This window comes from Lepisosteus platostomus, chromosome 3 (genome assembly GCF_059453375.1).
Source record: "Lepisosteus platostomus isolate fLepPlt1 chromosome 3, fLepPlt1.hap1, whole genome shotgun sequence".
NCBI classification, from domain to species: domain Eukaryota; kingdom Metazoa; phylum Chordata; class Actinopteri; order Semionotiformes; family Lepisosteidae; genus Lepisosteus; species Lepisosteus platostomus.
The window spans coordinates 46,339,928-46,358,116 of NC_142613.1; the positions used below are offsets into that span (position 1 = coordinate 46,339,928).

Below are 18,189 nucleotides of genomic sequence, written 5' to 3' on the forward strand. Positions count from 1 at the left end.
AGCATGCTATGTACTTTTTTGACTTTGTTCATCATCCTCTTAACATTATATGTATGTTCAGTACTTGTGTATTTCTTCTATATAGATGTTTATAAGTGTAGTTTTGTAAATTAAATTATACACTGTGGTTACAGGTTTTGTCCTGCTGTTATATTAAGGACTTTGATTGGTAATTATACTGTTGTCTCCAGTCATATATCTCATTAGCATTTTATGTGTCTCATGTTTTGTAGGGTGGACTGAAGGTAGAGAAGCCTACTGAACCAAAGGTATATGAAAAAATAATAATTCTTTAAGTGGCACTGATTTGTATGAAAGGCCTAATTCTTATGAAAACATTTTAAATTACATTGGAACTATCTCAATAAAAAAAACTCAGTTATATATTTAGCATGATCTATCTTGATCTAATAATATGATTTTTACAATTATCGTTAAGGTGTGTTCACAAAGAAATTCACAAATTCAAATTCACAAAGAAACAGGACTTATTCACATGTCCTTGACAATGGCTCAAAAGAAATGTTTCTGGTTGAAAGTTTAGTGACAAACAAGTCTTGTTCGAATATGGAACTGGGGATGAAAAGACTTGCAAAAGGTATTTATGATATGACTTTTATCCTGCACTAAGAATGTTAATATTCCTGCAGCTGACAAGCAGTGGCCCGTTCCAGTGGAATTCCCTGAGTCGTTCAGATTCATATCCTAGCAGCAAGCTAACCTTTCATCTTTGTTGTTACAGGCTATTGTCTATGAAAAGCCGTCATTCGAAGGAGAATTTGTAGAGGTTGATAAAGATGTTTTCAGCTTTGTTCGGGAAGATGAGAATTCAGAGATTTCAACTTGTTGGGTAAAGGAATTGAGTTCTGTTGGCTCCATCAAAATCCTTGGTGGACTGTGAGTACTGAAATTCTCTCCGTTTTCTAGCTGAACATATCATATGCCCTTAGAACAACTAAATTGTGTTATGTTTGCATTACAATGAATAACATGTGAGCACAAGCATGTGTTTTCCGTTTTGGCCGAATATTGCAAATTAACACTCAGTACTGTATGTTGTAAAATTACTGGCTTTCATTTACTCCTTTGCTTGTGATATACAGTTGATATTCTGTGCTTCTTCCTACTCTTTTACAGCTGGGTGGGTTATGAAAAGGTGGGGTTTGAAGGACGACAGTATGTCCTCGAAGAAGGAGAGTATCCACACTGGAGGGACTGGGGAGGATGTGATGGGCAGCTCCTGTCTTTGAGACCTGTGGTGGCCGTAAGTCCTGACAAATACTGCATTGTCAAGGATGGCCTTTATGGCCAAAGTACAAAATAGGCTTCTTTATTATAATTTATTATAACCGTCAAAATAAAAATAAAAACTTCATTGCAATTAAAAGTTTCCTGACCTTTTAACAGTCTGTAATAATAATCCATTGCTAAGACCTATTATTAGCAGAAACCTGCTAAGGTAGGTGATTGTTAGGTTCAAGTGGGCTGAACACCAGTCATTACTAGCCTACACACATGTACAGTAAATAACTCCCACTGTGAATCTTTGCCACCATTAAAACCAAGTTCTGATGCAGTTGCTGGGACCTTAGCTTATATGGCAGTTTATTAACCAATATGACAGAGGCAGGCTGTTATTATGGGAACAGGTTATAGATCCTTTTGTTTGCCAGTACAGTTTAGGATTAGAAAGCTAGTGTACCTCTGACATTTTATATGCACATAGAAAAATCTTAATTTTTAATGATTGTTCTATCCTTATCTATTCAGAATGTCTCCTGAGCTTCAATGATAGAAAAGTTAACCGCAGTTTTCTTTTCATTTCATAGGACTTTTTGTCACCAAGCATGAAAATGTACAGCGACAAAGACTTTGGAGATAAAGGAAGCAACATTGCTGTTTTGGGAATGATTGCAAACATGGAGGACACAGGTTATGGAATAAAGACACAGTCAATTGAAGTCATTAGTGGTGTGTAAGTGACGCATTTTTCTAATAAGAGTTTAGTGACAAAAGTTTGAACTAAGACGTCTTAAGGTCAACTGGCCGCTCAGTTTTAGTTATGTACGTTAGGTAACCAAGAGTATTTGTACTGTAGCTACAGTTTTTTATTTTATATTTATATTGTTTATATTTATAAAAAGAGAGGTATTAGTAAGCAAATTCTATTGGAACCAGTAGCATTTGTTGCATTATTAAAGCTTCTCAGTATATAATCTCTGTTCATCATTTGGGCATGATTGAATATTGTGTACTGTACATGATAATTGTTTCCTTCTCCCAATTCCCAGTGACACCACAAAACCCCCAAATAATTTATATCAGTGGCATTATGATCACATAAAAATATTAATTTTTATTGAATGTCAAGGTTGCATGATTTAATCTGAAGCTGCAATATGTATTCATATTCAGCTGTTACTGTGGTACGTAGCCCGATTTTGCATTTTCCTTGGTTTCCTCGGTCCAGTCTTTGCAGTGGCAGCATCATTCCTTTAAATTTCAGCCAGTGCAGAAAGTAGAACAAGAATTTCCTGTTGAATCTGAACCTTGTGGTTTACTTTTTTTTGTTTTTCTGGACTCTGATCCTGATCTGATCCTGTAGGTTACAATGCAAGCTGTCCAAAATCTGGCATTGTCATTTTGGTTTGTTTTCCCTGAGGGGTTATTCTGAGGTTTCTAACTGTTAAACGAATATTTAAAGACTATTGTTATTGTTGTTCAATAGCTTGTATACTTCAGTACAAAACACATTATGAATGTAATGTGCACTATATAGTAGATATGTAACATTTCTTTGTGTTGGAAAATGGGCAGTATTTCAGTTTTCAGGGCAAATTGGAATACCTGTTGGACATTTTCACTTTCAGAAAACAGGTTGTCAGAGCTCAAGAACATTAGGATAGTCACGTTTTAGAGGAGGGACACTTCAGAGTAAGCAATCAAACCAAGCCTGCGTATCTTTCAGTGGTGAGAGGTAATTGGAGGCTAAACCCCATGCAAGCATGCGGAGGAGAGTGTAAGAGCTGGTGCCTCAAGCTGGAATTTAACACAGAACCCTGGAGCTGTGAGTCAACAATTCTGAGCACTCTGCTGCTGTGATGCTCAGTAAATGACAAACACACTTCACATTCGGTGTAATAGCACTGTGTTTGATTCAAAACAGGTGAAAGTTATAGTGAAGTACTGAAATGGAAGATTTAACTCCATTGTCACTTAAGATGTGAAAATGAGAAAAACGTATTTGCTTTATTTTTGGCTTCCGTAACAGTTTAATTGAGTCATTTTCCTTCATAGAATATATATAAACTGCTCTTCTAGTATGTTTTTCTAAAAAAATTGATTCAGTATGGTGAACCTTTCACTGATTTTGTGAGACTTCATCTTGCACAAGTGGGATGAAATTTAAGAAGACGTGAGAGTGAAAATTGTCTCCTTCATTCCTTATGGTGTAAAGATTAAATAAATGCTTCTCCTTTCATGGTTGCTTGAGGTGTCAGTTAGCATTAGTTATCTTACCTCTGAAGGTGTTTTGTGTTCTGCAATGTGGTGCTCCACCCCTGGAACAAGTTTGGGCAGTTCCACTTTCCATCCAGGATGTGCCTGCCTCATCATTTCCTCTGTCAGTTAGTCATCTGCAGACTCGCCTGCAGGCTTTCCAGCTCACTTTCTACTGGCTAAATACCCAGCACCCGCAGCACAAAATATTAGGGGCAGGAGTGTCTGGCATGGCCTTCCCCTGCTTATACTGTACTTCCAAACGCCAGTGTAATTCTTTATTGTCTTTTATATCTCAACATTGCTGCCCTTTCAGTCTAGCCTGTTATTTCATGATGAGAATGATTTCACAGCACTGCACCTTGCAGGAACTGTGCTGTGACCTATTCACTTTCAAAACCATAAAAAAACAGAACAGAATTAAGAAAAAAAAGCTAGAACTGTGAGAAATATAACCGAGGAATAAAACCCATGAGAAATTTAATTCAGTACTAGGCTCCATGATGAGTTTATTTACAGTTCTTCCACCAGTGTACTTTTTGCAGCTGTATTTGTATATGAAACATCAAATGAAGATCAGAGAATTCGGTTCCAAATTTTACCTTTTTATACAGAATTGACCAAGTTTATATGAAAGAGATTACATACTGTATGATTGAACAATATATTTGAACCTTGACGTAAACCAGTGAAAAAGTCAGAAAAGTATATTTTTCTTCTTCCTTTATCATTTCTATTTCTACTAAATAGAGAAAAGACATTTATACCATCTTATGTGTTTTATACTTACAGAAAGGATATACTGTAGATATACTGTAAAATGATTTGGCTGTCAGATTGTGAATGCATTGGGAGGGATGCATGTTTCTTCCTGGGGTTTTACACTTCCTGATGTCTGAAATACCTGGACAAAGACAGGCGTGTCAGAAATGTAAAGCATCTTGTATGGCCAGCATGAGAAACCCAAGTGGAGATATGTAGCCAGTTAATGTCCCATTTAATGATGGCTATTTCTGTCATCTAAACCAGGTTAAGTGTTTGTTGTTAATTATCCAAACTGAACATTGTTCCTACTTTAAACATGAAAATGGTAAACAGCTCTCTCCAAGTATGTAGACATTCATCACTGTATGCGAACACAAATGGTTACCAATATAGCTGAGAAAGATTTTTCTTTCTTTTCAGAACGCTGATTTCCATAGTTTTGTCTCGGAAAGTTAGTGGTTTCATTACCTTAAAATATCTGTGACTGAAAACACTCCCTTTCTATATGCATATGAATTGTTCATTACTTGGTTTTCCTCATTTTATCTTTGAATGGTCTGTAGTTCAAGCACAGAAGTGCTTTAACATTACATCAGTTTTTTACCATGTTTTTTTTTTTAAATAATACAAACTCGTGTTATAAAATACAAGCAAAAAATGTTTAAATGTGGTTAGGATTTTTACAGCTTTTTTGTGTTGCTTTCTTGTAAGGACTTAAACTGGTGTTAACTGACTAAGGTTACAAAAGCAAATAGTTGCAATGATCATTCCTGACCTAATTCTGCTTTTATACCCATGTATTACGTTCTCTTTTAAATGTTTTAAATGTTGTAGAGGAAATATCTTATTGATAGCTTCTCACTTAAGGTGTATTAAGAGTCCTTTCTCATATTCTAGTTTATTCCCTGCGTTGAAAGCTTGTTAAGCTTTATCATTTCAACTGCTGGATATGTACAGATAGGGGCATGTCTCTTGTGTAATGATGGCTCAGTCTGAGGGCCAACATTAACCATAAATCACTGAGGAATCCAAATGTCCCTGAGGTGAGGGTGGGTTTAAGCAAAGTGAAATACTGAGAGGAGAAATAAAAAAAACAAAAGCTTTGTCTGAAAGTATAAAGGATCAATCACAACACTTTGAAATTCTCTAGACAATACACAGTTTTTATTTCAAGGCAGCCATGCAAAAGCTCAGAGGTTGAAAATGGAAAATGTTCACAAAAAAACTACTGTATATTGTCTGGTAGCTTTTTATACTTAAATAGTTATTTTTAGTGTAATCCTATATAACTAGTTTCTGTATACCTCTTATTTGCAGGTGGGTGGCCTTTGAGAGTCCTGACTTTGCTGGAGAAAAATATGTCTTAGAAAAAGGATTATACAATAACTTTGAAGACTGGGGAGCAAATAATTTTAAAATCTCATCCGTTCTGCCTGTGTTTCTGGTAAGATAAATCTGTTGGTTTTAAGCCTTTTCTCATAAAAGACGGGGCAGTATTTTGGCCCAAATTGTTATATATGGATTTGTTTTAAATAAACCACAAGATTGGTGGTTTGCATGTTTATTATTTTATTGTTTTAAACACCTTTCCAATGGTCTGTGCAGGTCATAAAACCTGGAGTAATGCCAGTTTAAATATGTACGTTTTAAGGTGAGATTTGAAAACAGCTGGACTTGGAAACCCTGATTTTCTCCTGAATTCCTAACCTGTCCAGGATTACAGCAGGAGAATACTCAATGACTTGCATTCCTAGTCTTGTTGAAGGGATGAACAAGAGGCCATTGTGAAAATACCAGAGAACACAGACAGGGATGTGATTTGTCTGATGGTCAGAATATGGTGGAAGCATGTTATCCTTTCTTTCATTCCCTTTTCACAGTTTTTGGTACATTTAGGTGTTTTCTCCTATTTCCTAGTTGTTTACAGTTCTCTTTATAATTTGCATTTTAGGAAACGCTTTGTGGTTCAGAACCAAAATTTAAGGTAAGCAAAAATACCATTTTTACATTTTTAATTTTCCTTTAATGGAAGAAGTAACTGTCACTAATTTAGCATCTCCCTCTTTTCACACAATCCTATTTTGTTTTGTGAAATGTGGTTTTCATACCGATTAAAGACGTTTTTTTGTCTGTAAGAAGATTCCTTTCAAATATCTTTCAGTATCAGTACATCTCTTCTTTGTACACATTACATATTTGAACATATTTCAAAATAGCATTTAAAAAAGATTTGACTTGTCAAAATGGGAAACCAGCACAGTCTTTTGTTACATCAAATAACAGAAGTCATTATTCAAGATAATCAGTTTCATTAAAAAGTTATTGTGTCTGACAGTTCAAAGTTTCTCTTTTATATAATTTCTGTAACTTTGGCACTTTTGTAAACTCAGAATGAATGAACTAGATTTCAAAATGAACACCTGATTTCTATCGTTTGTTCCTACAGTATAATTTAAAATTGTTAGCGCCGTCATTGTCACATCTGTGATTTTGTATTTTTGGATGACAGACATTCGTCACACCCCTTGAAAAATGACAATACTGTTGTCTGGGAAAAATAACAATAGTTTTGTCTGTATGTACAAAACCTCTGCATGTTTAGAATTCTTGTTCATTTCCTTGCAGGCAATAAAAATTATGACGTCAAAAGACAACATACCAAAATTAAATGCTTCAATTTTTAAACCTACATCTTATGTTTATTGTAATGAGCTCTATTAATTATAAAGTCAATAAGACATAACGGCTTAAAAATGAAAAGTTTGCACATTTTGTGAAGCTGATATTGAAACATTAAGTTAGAAATTATATTGATGTTGTAGCAGCTCACTTTTTCATTCGGTTTTTCACAGGCTCAGTTATTTTCAGAGCCTGACTTTCAGGGCAGCTGTCACACCCTGGAGGACAGTTCACCAACCCTTCCCCACTCATTCACACTGGGGTCCTGCAAGATTTTGTCTGGAAGGTGGGTTTTCAAAATCAGAACATTTGTCTTCAGGAATTTTACTAACAGTGTATTGTGTTACATAGGTTTGTTCTGTTCCCACTTCAGTCTTATTTTTTAGACAGTTGCATGGCTTATAATATGTCATAGCTTTTTGAGAAAAATGTATAATTTGAAAAATAAAATGTCACTCTAGAATTAAAGACTTCTACGAATGTTTATACATCCCTTTCAGTCTGAAATTCAGAAATATGCACTACCATTTGCATATAAGAGATTTCTGATTCTCTTATAGAAGTAGTAAAAATTATTCACACCCTCTGTATAATACATAGTAATTGAATAAATTTGGACAATATTTTTCAGTTCATGAATGCTATTACTTTAACATTCAGTAGGTCCATTTAAACTACAACGTTCTTAAGCCTTGAATTAAATCATATTTCCACAGTCTTATCAGCAATGTAAGTTTTAACAGGTTGTGTTTTTTCTAATTCAGTCAATTATTCAAGTAGTGTTGCATTCACTGTATGAATTGAATAATTGCAATCACTGCAAAAGAGCTCTTGATAGTCAATGCAGAAGATGAAAACAAAGGACTTAATTTTTTCCAGTCCATAATTAGTTCTGAATTAGAGTTCTTATTCTTATTCATTGTAGAGCATGTCAGTGTGTTTTAAATTGATTTGTGCCTTTCCTTGCTAAAGACACACATAACCAATCATTCCAATAAAATCGGAGGCATTCTGGAGTGAAATTAAGAAGGAAACAAACTGTGAAGCAGGGTTAATTAGACTGCACACCATTTATGTTTATGTTATTATACAAGTTATTTAAAGTTGGTCTTTACATTTCTGTTTCAAGACATCCCACCTCCAATATTTTCAGAATTATTAAGTTTACTCTAAATTTACTTATAAAGAGTGGAAGTGAAAACAATATAAGCACCTGTGCATCACTTTTCTGACTTGCTCTGTTTTTGACATTGAGAATATTGTTCCTTTTCCATGTCAAAGAAAGTAACAAGAGTATTTACTGATGAAAATACCAGCTGTTATCATAAAAAAGTCAATCAACCCTGCACTGTTATAATTTATAATTTAAACATATTGTTTGTGCTGAGAATACTGAATACACACAAGTGAGAAGAAACCCTGACTGAAATCTGCTTTTGCCAGTTGGATAGCCTATGAAGGACAAGGGTTCGAGGGACACATGTATGTGCTGGAAGAGGGAGACTATCCTGACCTGATTGCATTAGGCTGCCCCAATCTCAACTCATCTATCCAATCCATGCAGATATCAGGTTTTGTAAGTACAAAGTATATTTTCTAAAATTTCTTATTTTGTCTTTATGGTTTCACAAAATATCTAATTATGAATAATTAAGAAAACATGTTATTTAGCCCTTTCCTTGCAAGCAGGTTTTAAAAAATGCGACAATATTATATACAGTACGTATACAGTATGCTATAAATGCAATTATTATTCATAATAATATCATCATTTATTTTATATAGTGCTTTTCATGGTGTATCATCTCAAAGCACTGCACAATAAAACTTCCCAAGATAAAAAAATAATACAGTAGATGAAACAGAATTAGAGTATAAGTATGAATTTTAAGATTGGATATGAAAGTGCTGCCTGACCTTTAAGGTCTGAAAAGGCTGGCAGATCACTGCACATTCTTTGAGCACCAGAACACAAAACCTGAGTCTGAGCCTTGTGTTGGGAAATGAAAGAAGATTAGCATCCAAAGTGTTCAAATGACATGAAGGGGTATAGAGAGTTACAGTACCAGTTTACTGTTTTGTTTTCTGATCCAAAACTTTCAGCCCTTTAAAGATAAGAAGCAGTATTTTGAATCTTATTCTAAAATCCATAGGCAGCTAGTGCAAGGAAGCTAAACAAGTGATATTAGTTTGGGCTAAAATCCAAGTAGCTGAGTTACAACATATTCAGAATTTAAGAACATGTTTGTATACACCAGGAAGAACTGCCATACAATAATCAAGCCCGGAAAAGACCAAACACATGCAGCAGATGTTCTGCCTCAGACTAGGAGAGTGTGATAAGTGCAGCCCCGCCTGCCCTGCCAGGATCGGATCCTGTTCACGTGAGGGCTCCAAGCTCATTAGCACTCCCCAGACAGCGGATAACTCTGCCCCACCACAAGGCCGGCTCCTCCACCATAAGAGACTCCTAGTTGTCACCAGTGACGAGTGTGGCTCGATCCTGGTCACTAAGAGGCCCAGACTCTTCCCAGAGGACAATCCCTCTGCACCAGTGTACAGTATGTAACAATCCTGCTACATACAGATATCCACCATGTTACAAAAATTCACAGCCTGTTTTGCTTACAAATTTTGACCCCATCCATGCATTGGAATCTCCTCTGGGCAGTTTGCTAGTTTGCCTCCAGCATGCTGTATCCGTTGGTGTAAAGTATCTTATAAAGAGGTACAAATAGCAGTGTCCATAGCATTTACGCATACTGGTAACCTACTGTATACAGTTAGCCTTGTCCCCTACTCTACACTACCCCTAGACCTAGAGACCTATCTCTAGAGCTAAAATCATGTAACTGACATTGCACTTTCCGTTCATTCTGCTTGTTGTGTAATTCATTTCTTTATTAGAAAAAAATGGCTGAAAGGTTGTTTTTATTAATGGGGACACTTCATTAATTTTACATAATGCTTAATTTAAAGCTGGTAAGATCTACATTTGATCACCTGTAGTTGTTGTTCTACAGCTCTGCTTTACTGTGGCCTTTTATCATTGGAGATGTTGATTCTGAGGTTCAGTTTTAACATGTCTCTGTAAAGGAAGATGGACTGACTGAACTGGGGACTGTTTACTGCTTTTCTATACAGCTGTAACATGAGAATACAGTAAATTGGTATAGTACATTTCCTGAAGAGCTCAGGGTAGTGCATAGAAACAGGGCGGAAGTACTGTACATCACAGAGTTCATTTTATAACTCGTACAGTAGGAAGAAAAAAGCATGTTGTGAAAATAGACATTTGTTTGCAACCTTCGTATTGTGTTGTATTTGTTGCAGGAATTCTCTCAGCCTTACATTACACTGTATGCTAAAGCAGACTTCAGAGGGAAGAGAATTATTCTGAAAGAAGGTGAAGTGAACCTGCAGTTAGCGGGATGCAGTCCCCATGTCTTCTCTGTCAATGTGGAAGGAGGAATGTGAGTGACGTTTTTTATTAAAACTGAAGGACTTTGCTCTGCTTATACAAGCTAACAGTGCCTTTGTAGGGGTATTGAGAATAGTTGTACTGTACAGTGCAGAGTGCGTTCAGCATCATTTTCATTTCAAATGAAATATTAAGGGTAGCACGGTGGCACAGAGGTTAGCATTGCTGCCTGGGGTCCTGGGTTCAATTCCAGACCCATGGTGCTCCCTGAGTTTAGTTTGTGTGTTCTCCCCGTGTTCATGTGGGATTCCTCCGGGTGTTCCGGTTTCCACCCACAGTCCAAACACATACAGTAGTAGGTTAATTGGCGTCTGGGAAAATTGGCCCTGGTGTGAGTGTGTCTGTGTTTGTGTCTGTCTGCCCTGCGAGGGACTAGGATAGGCTTTGCCCCCCTGTGACCCTGTATTGGATAACGCTGTTGGAAAACAGATGGATGAATAAAATATCAATGCAGAGATCCATAGGTTTGTGAATAGATGGGGAATATAATATTGAGGTCGCATACCCTGGTGTTTAAAGAAGTTTGACATATCTGTAAATTTCATATTCGGTAACACTTTACTGTATAATTAGTGACTGTTCTTTAAAAGTGCATATAAAGTAATACATTATCTGCCATGGCAATAATATGACATGCGCTTTACAGTGAATTGCAATGATTTCAAGGTAGGTGCATCTATTCCTTGTGAAATAAATGTGAATTGTCTCTTATTGTAAAGTAATACATGTTTTTAAAGAGGTTACAGAATTGAAGAAAGTATGACAGTTGCATGAGGAATTCACCATGTGCGTATAAACCAAATTCTTCTGCAGTAGTATGCTATTTTCAGAATGATTAAGTTAGAAATTGAGCTCATTTGCATTAAAAAAATAAATAGTAAAGAAAATGTTGATCAGTGAAGAGGTGGTGTGTGATAGTCTTTAAACAATGTTCCAACAGGTGGGTAGTTTATGAACAGAGCAATTACAGAGGTCGGCAGATTCTGCTGCTACCAAGTGTTATACCTGACTGGCACAGATACAGCAAATGGCACAAAATTGGCTCCTTGCGTCCTTTATTCCAGGTAATATTTTTCTACGGAAATTACAATTAGTTGAAGAGACAAATTTCAGTCTGTTGTACACAGAATTATCAGAATGTACTCACAATTCATGTCTCGTCCATAACTAGACTCTTTCTTTTTATTAAAAAATGGAGGTCTAGTGTTTGACAATGAAAATGTTATGTGTTTCTTTTTTCCACTGATTAATTGCATAGATGTATGTACAGTATATTTGCTTACTTACAGAGGTATGTTGGGTCAATCCCAGTTCACTGGGGGTGTTTAGCATAATATGACATTTTCATTTTTCACTCTTGGGGGTGCAGCATTCCTCAGACGATATTTCCAATCACCTCGACACATGACACACATTAAAGGAAAAACATACAGAGGACCTTGGGCCAAGAATACTGGTTGTTAATGTTTAGGTTTTGCTCGAGATTATCTGGAATGAAATTTGTGCCAGCTGATTGAAACTCTGTTTACATTTTTTTTATGTAGCCTTTCAATTCATGTTTAATATTAGTGACCCATCCTCTGAGGAAATCTCTTGATCGCAGCTTTCTGTTTTCCAGAGGCTTTTTTCCAGCACAAAAACATATCTGTAATATTGTGTACTGATACTATTAAGGAAATTCTGATATGAAATTTTATGTGGATGAAATCATATGACAATATAGTTAATCAATATGGTTAATTCAGTGACATTGTTTTTGGTCACTTGATAGTGCTTTAGTGAAAAATGCATACAGAATATAGGGCAGGAATAACACCTGAAGAAGAGACCATGTGATTAAATATTATTTCCACAGAAACAAGTTTTCTTTAGAATTCGGAACAAGGAAACTGGGACACTGATGTCAATCACTGGCACTCTTGACGACATAAAACTGATGCGAATTCAGGCTCTTGAGGATACTGGGGCTTTTGAACAGATCTGGTTCTATCAAGATGGTCTCTTAAGATGCAAGGTAATAATAATGTGTATTGTCTAAGCAGGCGTAAACCAATTGTTTACTTGTCTTTGCTGTTAAACTATATGCAATAACATATTCCTTCATTAACAAGTCCCATCTTGAAGCAGACGTCATTGGATTTGAACATTTGCATAATGCACTTCCACAGAACTCAGCTTGCAGTTGCTTTTCAAAGACCTTGAGAAGAATATCTAGATTTCGGGATACAGATTGATATTTTAGGGTCAGAAACAGACCAGGCTACATAAAGGCGTTTTACTTAGTGCATGAGATTCCTGTTTCTATTTATTTTTCCTAGTTCATAATGTTCCTGGTTTGGTTGATGACTGATCAGTTTGGAGATGGGCACGCCCCTCCCAGCAGGAATGAAACACTGAAGATGATCACTCAGTGCCATTAATTAAAAATTATCATTGACCTTGCTTTCTGAGGTAATAAGAGCACCCAAACCAAGCCAGGAAATTGCACCCCACAATATTACAGAGCCACCAGGCCCTTCACTATTGGAACATAGAGTTCTCTTGTCCATTCTTCGAGAGCGTGGTGGAGGGTGATTCATCTGACCAAATCACATTTCTGCAGCACTCTATAGTCTATTGCCTGGGTTCTCTGTAACACACTGGACTCACAAATGTCCATTGCCAGGTGGGACGAGTGGTTTGTGCTCTGCAACTCGCCCACCGTTGCTCTTTGCTGATGATGTCTTTCTCTGAGATCTCCATGCTGAGATCGCCTTAGAGAGCACTGCTCCCTAACCATATTTAAGTTGAGCTATCTTGGTTACTGAATCTCATGCCAATTGTACCCCAGGAGTCAACCCTCTTTCAGAGTTGTTCAAGTAGGTAGCTGTATCAGTATGTGTAGGCTGCAAAGAAACAAGTAAAGGTGTATTCCATGCTGAAAAGAGAAGAAAACAAACTGTGGGGTCAGCCGAAACGTTATTTCTTTTCTTCTCTTTCCAGGATGGAATACACCTTTACTTGTTCCTCTGTCAGAGTCACAGAGGTTTCATCTTGCAGTCATGCTAACCACAATTATTGAAATCCAGGGCCGTTCAGCTTTTTATGCATGACCCAAAGCAAGCTGGAATGCTATCTGCTTAATTAACACAGGAAACACACCAACGCAGAAGCCTTTCCTTTCAATTTGCGTGGTGTCCCTAATTCATTCCGGCGTTTTGATTTTTTTTTGTACACTACCAGTAAATTCTGTTGTGCACTGCTATTGCTCTGGAGCAATTAGATTCCCTAATAAAACTGCCTGCGGTGTTAATGGGCACGGATATCAGATGTAAGTCACTTTGGATAAAAGCATCAGCCAACACAAGTAATAAAGAGACAGTATATAAACCAAAAACCTGCATCACATCTGTCTCTCTAGGAATATACCCTTTGCAATAAAGAACTACAAAGTATGAAGAAATTAAAATAATGTTAGTATGTCTTTGTAAACCTTGTTTCAAGACATATGCTTACTGTACAGATTTCAGATTCTTGTTCGTATGATAACAAGGTGGGGTTATTGCTTATGCCAGCCTCTTCTCTTTTGTAGATGTTGGAAGACTGCTGCTTGGAAACTGTAGGCAGTATTATTATGGCTGGCTGCAGGCTAACCCTTTCACCCGAGCCAGGGAAAGAGACCCATTTCTGGAGTATCACTCCTGATGGCCTCATCAGATGTAACGCGAAACCAGAACTTGTTTTAGAAGTAAAAGGTAAGTTTGCTGCCATTGTTCTGTAGCTATAATCTTCAAATATACTAATACTCTACTAGTGCTTTGTGTGGTGCTGTGGATCTACATGAAGTAACTCACAATGGGGATTGCTTTTGTATTCAGTCTGTTGTTACCACACTTATGCCTAAATAAATGGTTTTCTTTTGATTGTTTTAAATAGGAATTAGACACATGTAGCCACACGTGAACTTATAAAAACTAAAACTCTATATAAAGTTACTGTACAGTAACAAATTATTACCAAAGCATTTTAATACATTTATACCTTATGTCACTAAACCGCCTTAGTAATATTCCAATGTTTACAGCAGTGCTGGAAGCCCAGTGACTCAGAGCATTTAACTAAAATGCTGAAACTGCTGTTTCTTACAACCAGATAACAAACTGTTTTTATTTAGCACCTTGAAACATTTCTGTGTGAGGTTCATTTCCTGTGTAATGACTGACTCCATCAGTCAGTACACACAATCAATGAATGATTAACCAGGCCATTCATTAGAGAATTGAGTTGCTTTATCTATTAATGTACTGACAAAAGAGTATCATAACAACAGTGCTTAAATGCAGTCCTAAATTCTCCAAATTAAGTTGTTGCTGTGCGTGGATATAAGGATAAGAGTTTAAGATTGTTTACCTGAACAAAATAATCTATATTGTCAGTTTATAACCAGAGTTTTGTAAGCACTATCTGTATATATTTAATTTATTTATACGTTTTTTCTAGTGATCTTGCAAATATACAGTATGAGAGCAGCAAACCGATACACTCTCTGAAAGCAATGGCACAGAACTGCAAAAAACTTAGAACCTTTTAGAGACAATTGACATCAGTTGTGAGCTTAATGCTTTGTGGAAGATTTCTAGTGGGGAACTCTCTCAAAATCAGGTTCATTATATTACACCTTCCTATTTAAAAATAAAATAGGTATTAATAGTATAGTAAAGTGAAGTAAATTGTCCATGGTGCTTATCTACAGTAAACACATAATATTAAGGATTTTCAGTATTACTATCTATTCACGAGCATGATCTTTAAAGGGTTAAATGACATTAAAAAAGTATATGAGCAATTATGTGCTGAGTGAAAAGAGCACCACACCCACTCTGTCTGATCACTTGAGCACAGACTGCGCATACTGTAAGTGCCCCTCCCTGACAAGAGAGTGACAAGGCAAACCACTGTAAATAATTCAGGTGGGTAGCTGCGTCAGCATGTGTAGGCTGCAAAGGAACAAGTAATACGTTTATTCCATGCTGAAAAAAAGGGAGAACATTTTCTGAAAAAGAACACCTGAAAAAGGCTTCATGACCGAAACGTGTTTTCTTTCTCCTTTTTTTCAGCATGGAATAAACCTATTACTTGTTCCACTGTAAATAATTCACAGCTGTTTCTAAGGGATATTTGTATGGGCAGCTGAACCTCTGCTGTATGTTCTTATTTATGTGCCAACAAAAATCAGACCTATCTAGCAGTTGAATCCAGGCCCAAAAGTCACGTGTGAGTTCAGGTTGGTTTTAAAACATGCACAGTAAAATGTGCTGTTTTGTTTCCTGTAACATGAAACCTAAACCACTCCTGTTGCGATTGGGAATGTGGAGTTACATAGAGTTACAGTGCATTCATTGTTAAGAACAATACGTTAGATAGCCTTCTCTGTTAAGGTTTTTGTGCATCAGATCTGTCCCTGAGGAAGACATCTGTCCTGCATTTGCACCAGATACTGATAAAAAAATATTTTGCATGTACATGTATTTTTAATATTTATGTTCCAGAATGCATGTTTAGAGTTAGGGCTTTCCAAAACGAACAGGTATTTTGGTGAGGAATAAAGAAGAGCCACCTCCATTACTCTTTACCAGAGCTTACAGAGTAAAATCTATGTGATTAATTTAATCAGACAAGGAGTGTGTAAGGCTCAGAGCTATGACAAAGAACGCAATACCCTTCTAGATAAACGTATCTTAAGGTTTTTGCATGTGGATCCCTTTTAGGTGTTATGGAATAATTGAGTAAGTTTTAGGCTGAAGGTGGCCAATGCTTAGCAGAAAGGTTTTACTTCAGTTAAAACTGAAGAAAGGAAAATATTCAGTCATCAAAGATACAAAAATAGAACGATTCAGCACATCTTGCAGTTTATTGTAAATTCAAGTTAATTTTCAATGGGGTGACTATAAAATCCATATATTTATACAGGTGTGTTCTAAACATAATGCACAGAGATATCTTTAACTGCTCTTAAAATGATTTTTTACTGAATGATTCCAATGTAGGTCCTTAGTAGATAGCGCCACCTTGTGGTTACAAGCAAGAAGTAACTAACGATTTGGGATTTACATTAAAACCTGAACAAACAAGAATATCCATCTTTTTATTTTACATATTCTAAAGTAATTCTTAATGTTTTTGAACAAGTTTTGATTGTAATTAATATCGGTCAATATAGTGCCTTCAACAGCTGTGGATCCTTCTTCTTCTTTCACAGGAGGTCAACAGTTTGACAAAAACCAAGTGATCATCAATACTTTTGATGAAAAGAAGCTGAATCAAAAGTGGTCTGTGGAGATCCTGTGAAGCAGTGACTGTCACAGAGGAGCTCTACCATGCCTTCCTATAGGAGCTTATAAAAGAGAAGTGTCTCCAACCAGAAGACATTAATTTCTGAGTCACACTAATGGAGTGTGTTCTTAGCTGTAAATGTTCAATTATGAAGAACTGCTCCTTAGCTAAACGATCTGAAATATTTTTTTATGACAGAATTACCCATGTTAGGTAAATAACAGTGTAGGACGCAAATGTTTGTAATTAGAACCTTCATATGTAATATCTAAAAGACAAAGGGAAAAAAACAGATGTCCGTATTCTAAAGCATTTAGAAATTCTCAGGGCTACGAGTTCAATATTAATGGAACAACAGACCACACTTTACCATATCTAAGAAAAAACCTGTAAGTTTAGAAGTGTGTGCATGAACCTTTTTAGAAATATTATTTATTTGACGAATCTTTATTTGGCGCATACTAAGTTCTATAGTAAGCATAAGGACTTGAACTGGAAAATCTATTTTACTTTGTTCATCAAAAACGTATATATGGGAGTGGAAGTTTTCTTGTTCATTTTGGAACATTGTTAAAATGCTTTAGATGGCTATATTAAATAATTGCCATTGGGAAGTGCCACAGATGCTGTTGTGAAGCAACGTGTGGTTCAAAACAAAACCTTATCTATTGTTTTAGTGTAAAGGAAAGAATGTCACAAAGTCTTAGCACTGCTTTCAGCTCATGACTTGATAAGGTCTTTCATTAAAAAGATGAATAATGTAGTTATTCAGATTGCTTAACTTCGGAAGACAATTTAGGCAGACAGAAAAATTTAGAACCATCTCAATATGTGGTCTAATAAAACTCTTAACACAGGGTATATATTTTGTAAACTGGCATTTCCCAGCATTTAGTACAGGTAATATTCTACCTTCAGTTAATCTCATCTTTTGTTACACATTTGTTTTGCTTTTTTATTGTAACCGCACTACTGATATTGCAAAGTGTAATATTGAGATTGTTGTATTCTAATGTACGTTGCTGACATGCAAGTGTAAAAAGTGTGTTTCTGCTTTCATTTTTTTGAGTTCTTGTTTACTGAAAAGGGTTCTAGAACTTTTAGATGTTTTAAGGACGTCAATGTAAAACCATTGCATTTATCTAATAAAAGTTTTTTAAGCTAAAGCATGTGAGTGAAAGTCTGCACATATATAAAAAAACTTTGTTCAAACCTATAGTAAATGCACAATACAAATTCCACTGCATCAGCATCCTGGGGGCAGTGGAGCTGTGGTCCAGCTCATTGTCAGGTGAAATTACACACCTTTTTCTTGTTTCTCCCTTTCGGTGGCTAGGGGTATTTCAGTTAAATAGAATGCTGATAAAGGAAAAGAGGGATCTTAATTATACACCCCTAGCTGAAATATTTCTAGTTCTCTCTCTCACTTAGAATGGGTACAGTAACTAAAGCTT

At 36.2% G+C, this 18,189-nt stretch overlaps 1 protein-coding gene across 3 annotated transcripts in view; it reads left to right on the top strand.

Annotated features, from left to right (window-relative positions):
• The window catches only part of crybg1a (crystallin beta-gamma domain containing 1a), a 90,155-nt gene extending 72,254 nt beyond the window's left edge, over positions 1–17,901 (top strand). For all 3 annotated transcript variants that reach the window (XM_088625726.1, XM_088625727.1, XM_088625728.1), the window contains 13 exons: positions 234–269; positions 743–897; positions 1,138–1,264; positions 1,830–1,975; positions 5,581–5,707; positions 6,215–6,247; positions 7,116–7,228; positions 8,386–8,518; positions 10,276–10,415; positions 11,364–11,487; positions 12,279–12,437; positions 13,995–14,157; positions 16,662–17,901. In XM_088625726.1, the coding sequence (XP_088481852.1) occupies positions 234–269; positions 743–897; positions 1,138–1,264; positions 1,830–1,975; positions 5,581–5,707; positions 6,215–6,247; positions 7,116–7,228; positions 8,386–8,518; positions 10,276–10,415; positions 11,364–11,487; positions 12,279–12,437; positions 13,995–14,157; positions 16,662–16,750 (1,545 nt within the window). In that variant the 3' untranslated portion in view covers positions 16,751–17,901. The remainder of the gene's footprint in view (positions 1–233; positions 270–742; positions 898–1,137; positions 1,265–1,829; positions 1,976–5,580; positions 5,708–6,214; positions 6,248–7,115; positions 7,229–8,385; positions 8,519–10,275; positions 10,416–11,363; positions 11,488–12,278; positions 12,438–13,994; positions 14,158–16,661) is intronic.
• The last annotated feature ends 288 nt before the right edge of the window (positions 17,902–18,189 follow it).